This window comes from Lytechinus pictus, chromosome 7 (genome assembly GCF_037042905.1).
Source record: "Lytechinus pictus isolate F3 Inbred chromosome 7, Lp3.0, whole genome shotgun sequence".
Classification (NCBI taxonomy): domain Eukaryota; kingdom Metazoa; phylum Echinodermata; class Echinoidea; order Temnopleuroida; family Toxopneustidae; genus Lytechinus; species Lytechinus pictus.
The window spans coordinates 39217809-39229072 of NC_087251.1; the positions used below are offsets into that span (position 1 = coordinate 39217809).

Consider the following 11264-nt stretch of genomic DNA (forward strand, 5'->3'; position numbering starts at 1 on the left):
CCGTTGAAAAATCATTTGTTGCAATTTGTTCCGGGTAAGGCTATTTTTGGTCGTATATTGACCCGTCTAATAAGTAAACACATTATCCACTGCAGTGCACATAGCCAATCAAATCAGTGGAGTTTTTCATGAATATTCTTGTCAGTGATTTTTCACTGACCAACCGCCCTCAGCCAATCAGATGCACAGATTTCCAATAGCTTATAATATTTAGTCAGTGAAAATTCACTATTTGCTTTGTGAAACCCACTCCCCTGATCAACACAAACCTATTGTGATACAAATTTACAAACAAAAGCTCCTCTCTGCCACCCTTCCTTTCAGCCAAGGACAGAATAGGGGTGTCAACAATGGGCCAAAGTTTGGCCATCTCACCAGTACAGAAGCCTATTCATCTAATCTACAGTCTTACAGTTTACAGTTTAGGAGAAACTTTCCAATAGTACACAAGGAGTCAAGAAAAGAAGGTGCCATTGTTTGGGTCAGCTTTCCAAACTGGGTTTTAATTCTAAGATTAAGTTGAGTTCTACTCTTGCATTGTCATAAGTAACTCCTTTGGAGTGAATGGAGCTAGATGATCATACATGTATAGCAGACCCATACTGCCAGGATTTGGAAACATAATTTCTGTCCGAACAAGGAATTGCTGTATGATTATGATTCAATGCTGTACAAGCTCCAAATCTTCATTATAAGTTTGTGCTCATATGAAAGAATTTTATGAGCCATCCATTTATGTTTTAGTGGAGATTTTTCAATACCATTGAAATAACGAAATACTAAGGTTGCTACTTTCCATATTACAATAAAAATGGCAATGCATATTTAGCTGTATTGTGAGCTGTATTGTGTCTTGCCCACTTGTGAAAATAAACATTCACCCTTCTAACTCAAACAAAATGACCTCAAACAACCTTTGACCTTTTGACATTTGAACCATAAAAATGAAAGCCCTGTCATTGCAGGGCCGTCTGCACCATCCCGAGTTTTCAAATTAGCGCGCTATTTCTGATCCGGCAAATTATCCCGATCTGAAAAATCTCGAGATAGTTGGCGGTGCAGACGCAATTATCGCGCTAGTTCGTAGGATTAATCTCGAGATTGCAATCCCAAGTCAACTCGGTTTATTTGCAAAATAGCGCGCTATTTTACGAATTACCCCGCTAATTCGTCGGTGCAGACGCACTCGAGATTGGACTCGGGGTAATTTATTCATGACGTCAGTCCATAATGCAATTCGCGTTCCACTTCCGCCTTGGTCAAAACATAAACACGTGCGAAAGTCAACTTTATACACGCGAATAGCGTTCATAAGCAACGATGGTGTCCCACCAGTGAATGGATTTTGGGAGAGACCAGACCGAAGGGGGAGGCGCTCATCGACGATGGTCATATTCAATAACAACACTGACAGCAGTGTTGTCTTATTCCTTCGCAAAATGTGAGCAAATAGCATTTCTTTCCTCCTTCTCTCCCTCTCTCTCTCTCTGTCGTTGCCTCCTACTCCGCCATCATATTTAACGAAGAATACATCACTTCTTCACTCGCTGAGCTGAGAGGATTGTTGCATAACACCGGTTGAATTCGGCGAAAGTGCTAGTGAAAGGAGTACATTGCTTGCATATCGCGGGAAGTTATTCAAAAGCGCGGGCCGTTGAAACTCCAAGATCCGAAAGTGCGCATGCTCGTAATATCGGGCTTGTTGCCTCGCTCGAGCAGGAATCGCTCTTCGTGGGATGGTGCAGACGGGGTTTCTTGAATCTCGAGATTAATCGCGAAGAGGGCTGATCGGGCTAAAATCTCGAGATTGAGCAAACTCGGGATGGTGCAGCACCGCCTTGCATCAATTATAGTCAAAGTAAGCTTGGATGCCATCCAAGTAATGGGTGCAAATTTACAGGTTCAAACAGTCTTGCAGGTAAACATGAACATATGACCTCAAATGACCTTTGATCTAAGCATGTGACCCGAGCACCACAATATGTTCTGTCAGAGTGCATCAACATACCAACTTTGTTTGCAATCAGAGATACAAATGTATCCCATTCCAGAATTTCTACAAATAGTCCTTAAAATGTTGTCTTAATACTTGTAACTGAGGGTGGACAATGGAGAGGTACCATTCGGATCCCTCATTTTCGCCTTCATCTCCAGTGGGCAAGACAAAAGGGGTTCATTGTCAACTTAAGCTTAACAAACTGCTCAACTTCGAGTGCTTTTGTTCCTTAACCCACCCTACTTGGCTACTGTTCTTGCAATTAAGCACCAAGTGCTTTTTAATTACCAGTCTGTAGTACTATCATGAAAGGCAGTATCAATTACATTGTATTTGTAATCTAAAGATGTACACAACAATAAGTTCTATTATTAGCTTACTGTACAAGAACATAATTTGTGACATGGAAATAACTAGCAAAATAAATGTACTGTGTTGCCAATCACTGATCAAAGTGAATATTTTTTTCAATTTACTAATTCATGCAGCAGGACATGTATGGACTTGCTTGCTTTTATGTTAATTGGTATGATTTTTAAAAACTTTCTATTGAAAATTAATGGGCCCGTATTCTGAACTCGGGTTTAAATTCAAGCCTGGTTTAAAGTTGTGGTTTAACTATGGATAGCCAATTGGGGCACAAATTCCTAACAGTACACATCCAATTTATTAACTCAAATTTCACTCAAAATGTTCACAAATATACAATATACACAGAATTGTTGAATTTCTGGCTCCCCATAATGTTAGCACAGAGTTAGACCATGGTCCAAGTTAAGCCCAACTTCAGAATATGGGCCATAGTGTTCTTTCATAGTTTCAAATCCATATTTACATATATGTTCTAGTCTAATACTGTAGTCTTTACAAATCTATTTCAGGCAAAGGTACATTGAAAATATTTGCAAATAACTAGAAACTTGATCAGCACACCCCACCATACGCCACCCTACCCACACACAGCAATACAATTTGAAAGATCACTACTAACATTCTACAATGTATATAGGATAGAGTTTTAATAATCAATGCACAATTTTATTATGCAAGATGTCCTTGCTCAAGTAAAAAAAAAATATGTTGATACGCAATCTTGTACCATGTAACTCGATTCATTTGTAACATCACTGGTACTGATCAATTACACACTTCAACAATCCGCAAAAGTATCCAGACATACCCAATGGCAGAAAATCAATGTGGTGTATTCATTATGATGGTACCATGTATCAACTATTGACAAGAGGTTACACACCTCCCGGATATACTTCACTGTTAAACTTCAGTGTGTGGATGACTTGGATGAACAGGGGAGTGTTTCATGAAACAAATAGTCATTTTCACTGACTAAGTTGTTCTGGGCCAATCAGATGCACTGATTTCAGTAGCTTATAACAGTTTCAGAGAAAATCACTGAACTAGTTGTTTGTTTCATTTGACTATTTGACTTGCATTAAAATTGAGTCAGAAGATGTAAAAGATAATGTTTTGCCCATTCTGGTCTGAATAATACTTCATGTTAGATGATTACTCTACTTATGGAAGGTTGATTCATGCAGAATCTACTGTATTCATAACATGCATGACATAAACACATATTTTTAATGAGAGCTACAGTGTCACTCAGTACATCAAGAATGTACTTTATAATACATTACAATGATATCATTATCACCAGAGCAATGGACAAAACGACCTTCTTAGAACCTTCAGACAGAACCTTGAACAAGTTAGTACAACAATAAAATGTGATAAGAAGCCCTACTTACCCGAAGGATTTCCGGTGATATATAGTCTGGCGTGCCTACAGCAACATTTGACATAACCTAAATTGGATACAGGAGAAGACAGTATACAAATAATGAATGTTTATGAGTGCAATAGATCATTACATCTTTCAACAAATGAAGACTTCTGTCCATTGCAGAAATGAAAAAAAACACAGTAATTATCGTATGACGTAAAAAAATAGATCCTTGTCGTTTGAACTTTATGAATTTGGATGCAAAAGTGCGAACAGTGCATATAGCCATATGCCTGCCATTTAATGCATTCAAAATAATTGACTGAAGTCTTCTTGTATGGTTTCTTCAATTAAGGGTTGATTACCTGGGCAAAGCTTAAACAAAATACCACAGTTGATCCAGGATTCCACCGAAGTCAAACTCTGAAGTGAAATGGTCTGGTCTGGCATCACTTTTAATTGCATACCAGTCCCTAATCTGGCTAGAGCTTACCACGGTCAGCCCTTAAAAAACTTACCGTATTATCCGGGAGCATCCGGAGGCAGGAGCCGAAGTCTGCCAGTCGTATGTGGCCATGCTTGTCCAGGAGTACATTGTCCGGTTTGATGTCCCGGTGGACATACCGAAGCATGTGCACAGAGTCGATGGCGAGCACCATCTCAGCCACGTAGAAGCGGGACATGTCCTCGGGTAGCCGGTCATCGAACTTGCTGATGAGAGTCAAAAGGTCACCACCGCTGTAATAATCCATGACCAAGTACTGGAAGGAAATACACAGGAAGATGCAAATAATACCCCTTTCATAAACCCAATAAAACCCAATTATGCGGCTAATAGCAGCATAATTTGGTCGTAAAATCAGAGGAGGACAAGAGTTATCCGCATTATTCTGATGCTGCTATTATCCGCATAATAGCGGCATCGGGACAAGATTTTGAGTTTATGAACGTATTTCCAAATAATGCGGATAATTGCCATGGTGCGGTCACAAGGTCACCCTTTTCCAACACAACCGCATCGGAGGAGGCGTGTCCAGTTGTCATGACGATTATCCGCCTTTTTCAGGACGGGCGCTCGTAAAAATAATTTTCAGAGTTTGTGAACGCAATTTTTATTGAATTATCCGCATTACTCTTAGGCGGCTAATTGGAGGATATGTTTTATTGGGTTTATGAAAGGGGTATAAAAGGCAGATCAATATCCATATCCTCTTCTGCTATCTCTATATTATATCCGAATTAATCCTCAATCATTCCGCCCTAATCTCTTTGGAAATTAGTTCTTGTTGCTAAGTTCTACCACACTTAATATAGCTTACACTTTATCCAATGATCAACAATTTAGCAATACTGGTGAATTGCTTTGATCGATGACCACTCTGGACAATAATGGGCATATACAGCAAATAACCAACAACTACCATCCCAATATTCTTTCCTAATTGTTGCGGTTACTTTCACCACATTGGGAATTATTTTTCTTCTTTCAATGAAGTTAAGTTGTGAAGATTAGGAATAGCTTAAAATCGCAATAGGGATTATTTTCCTCAACAAATGAAGTTCACTTTGTAAAGACTAAAGATTATGGAACAGCTTTAGATATTCTTGAAAAGAATTCTTACCAAGAAATCATCATCTTGGAAAGCATAATGAAGATTGGTGATCCACCTGCTATCTCCATGTACAAGAACATCTCTCTCCTCAACAAAACATGCTGTCTGTTTCAGAAAACATTAACACAAAATATATTTGTTATGTCAGCGAAATACATTTGTCAGCAAAGTACATGTTAACAATAAGAAAAACGTCTATTCATCCAACAGGCTTATTTGTTACTTGAAATAATGAATGCATTGAAACTCAGGTAAAATTTACACATACATGAATATTATCTGATGCTATGTGAGGCAACCATCTCTAAAGAATTAAGATAGAATTGCATTTAATGAAAATAAATGAAACTTAACTTTCACTTTTATGTTTTGCACCGTAACTGTGAGATTATGCAAAGTGATACCACATTACATTCCATGAGGCCTGTTAATCATGTAATAACTCAAAATCCAGATCATAATATGATCCTCATTCTAATCTGAATGTATGAATCAACAGCTTAACTTATGACATTTTACTTTAAGTTAACATTAAAAAAACAATTCATCCACAAAGCAAATAATAAAACAGTTCCTGAATTACATTGCACCTTTAAGAAATTATATAGCTTTCAAAGGAGCGATCTATACGAGGCTTTCGGAATGAGATCACTTTTGCAGACAGCCTTGGGACTGATCAAAAAATGTCACGCATCATTCTGAGATGTCTTTGCCGGTTCCTATTAAATATCACACCTACATAATGTACATTTAACTGATGACAACATTGCATGCAGACACACTACAAACTTTTAATGCCCATGAATAGTATATATAGGGACCTTCAAATGAACTATCCCCAAATAAGGATGATTCTGTTATTTCTATGGGCTCTTTCACATTGACTTGTAAACATTTTTTTCTTTATAGCTCATTTCAATTTCATGATACCGTCATAGCATAAAAGAAGCCTCTCATTCCTCCTCTTCAAACACAAGCAAACTTTATCAGATATATCATCAAATTCTGAAAACTGCCAATGACTTTCCATAGTGCTCCTACGAATGCTGGTCAATTAGATCGATTCCGGGCAAAGAAAATGCAAGTAAATCCCCAGAAATTTTCATTTCAAACCAAAACCTGAAGGAGCTCATCATTATTGAATGTTTTTCCACAATTATTTTTGGTAAAACAATCCAAGAGTCTGTCATTTTATATGTGACCATTGCAATGTACATTTGAAAAACATACTAATTACATCTAAAATACGAAATATACACCACCATTGTTCTTGCACATCCCATTTTAACCCACACATCTCGTTGCACCAATGTCATCATCATATCTTGTTTAATTCATGGTCTCGACAGTTCTGCACCTGATTCAAGCAGAACGTCACATTGAATAATTCATGTTCTCGGGGAGCAATTAGGCTACATGTTACCTTCAGGGTGCTCTGCACGTTACAACCGTACACCCTTTCACTTCCCCCCTTCCCTGTTCCTTTCCGACCATCTCTAAATGTGAAATCTGCCTCAATCTGCATTTGTATACTCATAAATTCACACTCAATCCACCTTCCCTTCCTTTTCCTCTTGACATAAAAATAACCTCATCTCTATACATGTACAGTCTTACACTCCCCCACCCCTTGATTCTCTTCCTCTCTTCATACTCTTCTTCTTCTTTTTTTCCTTTACTATGCCCTTATTGTATTTAAGAGAGTGGGTTTTCTTTTATATTTGGGGGGGGGGGGTGGCTTCTCTGTCACATCTCAATATTTCAGATCCCATTCTTCCTCTTTTCTTTGAAATGACTATTCTTCTTGGCCTTAATTTATTTTAGTGGGTGTTTTTTTTGGGGGGGGGGTGCAGGGTGTAGGTTTCTCGTCTCACTTCAATGCTATCAAGTGTATTTCTAGATCACCAACTTCAAGTTTCACGAAAATCCAATTTCAACACCACCCCCCATCCCCCTCCTCTTCCTATTGATCACGTACGAATCTAAACTTGCTATTGCATGCAACATGTAATAATCGCACTTGCTGGCTTGTCTACACGGAATCCAATCCTGGATATGGCCATGAATAATGAAACTCTACTTCCCTCGAAATGACTACAGCCTATAACATAATGGTTGGCAATCGATTTCAGGCTGAATTCTATGACCGGTCGCATTGATATCTGTGTATGATCCTTCGTAAAAATCAACCGTACAATCAATCACTAGGCTTTATGCAAATGGGGGCCAAGCATAAGGGGGGGGGGTTGTACGGGTCATTCATCCCTTCTTTGAATGCATCATTCTTACCTCAGCTCTCTTGAGCATCTCCCACTTGTTGAGGAGCTTCATGGCAAACACATCATCTGTGTTCTTCAACTTGACTACGGCAACCTGTGACAAAGACAATAAAATGTATTTTCTCATGAAATCTTCTCCTTCTTGTATATAGCTCACCTCATAAAATATCTGAGCAGCAATTAAAACTATTTAAAAAAAATGTTACAAAAAGTATTTCTTGACTGGACTTGGTTTCTAAATATAATGGTTCCACCATCCATCTTACACATAAAGATTTTCTTACTTATCTTGAAAATAAAGTGTTTTTCTTTATTTTCAATATTGAAGGGGTAACATTTTCTTCAACTTGACCATCATTAGTAATTGATTTAATGTTTAATGTTGCGGTCCAGGGATGTGGGTTCATGTCCCAGCCATGACATAATTTCCTTCTCCAAGTAACTGATCCATATTTTGCTGCACTCAACCCAGGTGAGGTAAATGGGTATCTGATAGGATTAATTCCTTTACTGTATCAAGCACCCTTAGCAGCAGAAGCAAATACCCCTTAATATATAGTGGATTATTTCAGGGGCCAAGGAATGGTTTTGAAAGGAGGGAAGCTGACCATAAAAACATCACAATCAGATGGTCATTTTCATGTTTTTGTAAATGGTTTTGAAAAGAGTGCCCCCCCCTCCCCATTTCTGCATCCCCTGCATTGGAAGGCAACTAGATAATGAGTGCCTCATCAATGCTATATTTTATTATTGTATTATCAGTCAAAACAATACGAGAAACATTCTCACCTCTCCAAAGGCTCCCCTTCCAATAATTTTTAATGTCTCAAAGTCTTCCTTATGTAACCTTAGATCTTTTACTTTCTTCACTGGTTGTTTAGCTGCAAGAAAGAAAATTAAAAGAAATAATATCAGGTAAGTATAACTAGAAAATTGTGAGAAATGGCTGAACAGATCAACAATAAAAAAATTTACAGAACTAAAAGGGCTCACGACTAGAGCGAAAACAAAAACAGATGACTCGATGAGCAACACCATTCTCATACCCTTTGTACATAAAAATTATTTGCTTAATCTTTTTGTATAAATGTGTTGTAATATAAATATTGTGATGTGTATTGTCAAGTGTAAAAGATATTATCTACTCTGTGTTGCTGTTACATGTGAGCGCCCAATTTATTATGATTAACTTGGCGCTTAATGGCAATTAAAGTGCTGGGTACATAATTAAAGAACGGGGCCCATCATACATACATGTAATTATTTAATGTATGATTAACCCAATTTGAACTTTCAGGTGTGCACTATGAATACTAAAATACTAGTCTGCTTTACATCATAGTAGTTTCTTTTAATTTCTTACAGGAATGGGATCTCACGTTCCAATTCCACAAATCTCATTCCTCTCAATAATCCCACAATGCAACTCTTCCGAAATTATAGAAACAGTTCATGAATTGAAGATAAAAGTACAACTTGGCAAAAACTGAAATCATTGATCTGCATGCAAGCAGCATCAGACCTAATCATGCATTTGAGTGAAGTACAGTCAATGTGAGTTTTATAGCGAAAGACAGAACATGACTCACGATCCTGTCTCTGGCATATATTGCGGCTAATAAAAATTCATTACATACATCCATAGCAGGAGAAGAAGCGAGTGCAGTACATATTAGATGCCTCCTTGCGGAGAGGTGGAAGCAATATATTGTGATCTGCCGCTCCAATGTACACAGGGACAGCCAACAGTTGAGAACACAAACAATCTCCGAATACATGGATAGGAGCATTTTCTTACTTCATCATCCCCAGCAGCCTCCCCACCCCCCCCCCCACTCTATCTCTCTCTCCCTCTTTCTCTCTTCCTATTTTTCTTTTTCTCTATACAGGTTGTATTTCCCCCATCTCATTCACCATTTCGCTGTAAAAATTCAATGAAAACCTTGCTCCACTGGTAGAAAAAATTGACTATTTATTACACACATAAGATTTTTTGTAGTTATACATTTTTTTTATTCTTTCATTATTTTTGTTCATATCAATCTCTTTGTTATCTTCAAGTTCTTTTTTTTTCTTCATGTTTAAATGTCATTTATTCATTATCTATTTTATTTCAGGGGTGACAAAATGCACTCAACAGGGGGTTTTCTAGAGTTTGTCATTCCCTCTCTGCTAAATATACTTAAATCTACTTTGATCACTGAGTCATTCTATTGTACATGATAGACACTCATGCCCACTTATCACATCTCAAGTAGATTCATTTATTACACTCATTCACTATTACATTTAGTCCATGTGAATCTCACAGGCAATTGTTTCAGTATTAAAGCAATTTGAATCCATGGACTATGTTGATCTAGGATCAATTTTTTTATTCCAATGAAGAGCAATTCCAACTGGTTAAACGATTCATACATTCATGAAACAGAATTCTTCATATTTCCCTTACTATTAACAAAAACTGTGCATTTTGAAAAAATATTTTTCGCCTTGTACACAGCAAGGATACCCTGATTAGGTACCTGGGCATTCAAAGATACCTTCCCATTAACAACTGTACACCTGGGCGGAGAGAGGCAAATGCAAGTAAATGCCTTGCAAAAGAACACAAAAGCTGTAGTGGGATTTGAAGCCCCGACCTTGTAATTTCAAGTCTAAAATTTACTGAGCCACAACACCTCTACATGTACATGTGGTTTGGAACTTTACGTATGTTCTTTTGGAATTTCTCTATATGAACATTGTTCCAGCATTTGAGTAACCCCTTTGTGTCAGTAGCCCATCAGTTGCTTGTCTTGGTTGCAAGTACAGAGTTCAGGAACATTATCATCATATTGTACACATACATAATTAACCCAGTTAATTAAACAAATAAAAGTGGAGCATCTCTGGCAGTCTCACCTGCATCACGCGATTCAATATAGCAGAAGTGCTGACTTGGAAAACTACTATAAAATAATTATTCACAAAAAACACCATTCATATATAATGATACAGTTCTATGTTCATTGACAATAAATGACATTTGACCTTGATCATGAGACCTAAGACTTGTCAGTGATACATGATTACCCCTATATCCACATTTCATAAACTATATCTATAAACTTTGAAAGTTTTTACAGCAATCTAATAATTACCTCCAAAATGGCCAAAATTCATTGACCTTAAATGACCTTTGTCTTTGGTCATGTGACCTGAAACTTGCATGAGATGTTCAGCGATACATGATTACTCTTATGTCCAAGTTTTATGAACTAGACCAACACACTTGCAGAGTTATGATGGTAATTCAACAAATACCCCCAACATGACCAAAGTTCATTGACCTTTGACCTTGGTCATGTGACCTGAAACTCGCACGGGATGTTCAGTGATACTTGGTTACTCTAATGTCCAAGTTTCATGAATCAGATCCATAAACTTTCAAAATTATGATGGTAATTCAACAGATAACCCCAACTTGGCCAAAACTAGGTCCATATACTTTTTTTCTAAGTTATGCTGTCATTTCAAAAACTTAATCTTCGGTTAAGATTTGGTGTTGACGCCGCTGCAGTGGGAAGAGCGGCGCCTATAGTCTCACTCTGCTATGCAGGTGAGACCAAAAAATATGAAATATCCAGAAA

At 37.6% G+C, this 11264-nt stretch overlaps 1 protein-coding gene across 1 annotated transcript; it reads right to left on the reverse strand.

The window, feature by feature from the left end:
• Window positions 1-3711: 3711 nt before the first annotated feature.
• Window positions 3712-9329, reverse strand: LOC129265210 (serine/threonine-protein kinase MRCK alpha-like). The gene is made up of 5 exons (XM_064101451.1): window positions 8422-9329; window positions 7643-7726; window positions 5363-5458; window positions 4259-4501; window positions 3712-3822 (listed from the first exon to the last, which is right to left on the reverse strand). The coding sequence occupies exons 1-5, from the start codon at window positions 8674-8676 to the stop codon at window positions 3727-3729; spliced, it is 774 nt and encodes a 257-aa protein (XP_063957521.1). The 5' UTR covers window positions 8677-9329; the 3' UTR covers window positions 3712-3726.
• Window positions 9330-11264: the final 1935 nt, after the last annotated feature.

What these genes read in the sequence shown, in the direction of transcription:
- LOC129265210 (XM_064101451.1), bottom strand. Translation starts at nt 8,676, where the DNA reads ATGAGAATGGTGTTGCTCATCGAGTCATCTGTTTTTGTTTTCGCTCTA. An exon ending in AGATGCTCAAGAGAGCTGAG is followed by an intron (nt 5,459 to 7,642) that starts GTAAGAATGATG and finishes TTTCTGAAACAG; the next exon opens with ACAGCATGTTTTGTTGAGGA. An exon ending in GGATGCTCCCGGATAATACG is followed by an intron (nt 3,823 to 4,258) that starts GTAAGTTTTTTA and finishes TATCCAATTTAG; the next exon opens with GTTATGTCAAATGTTGCTGT.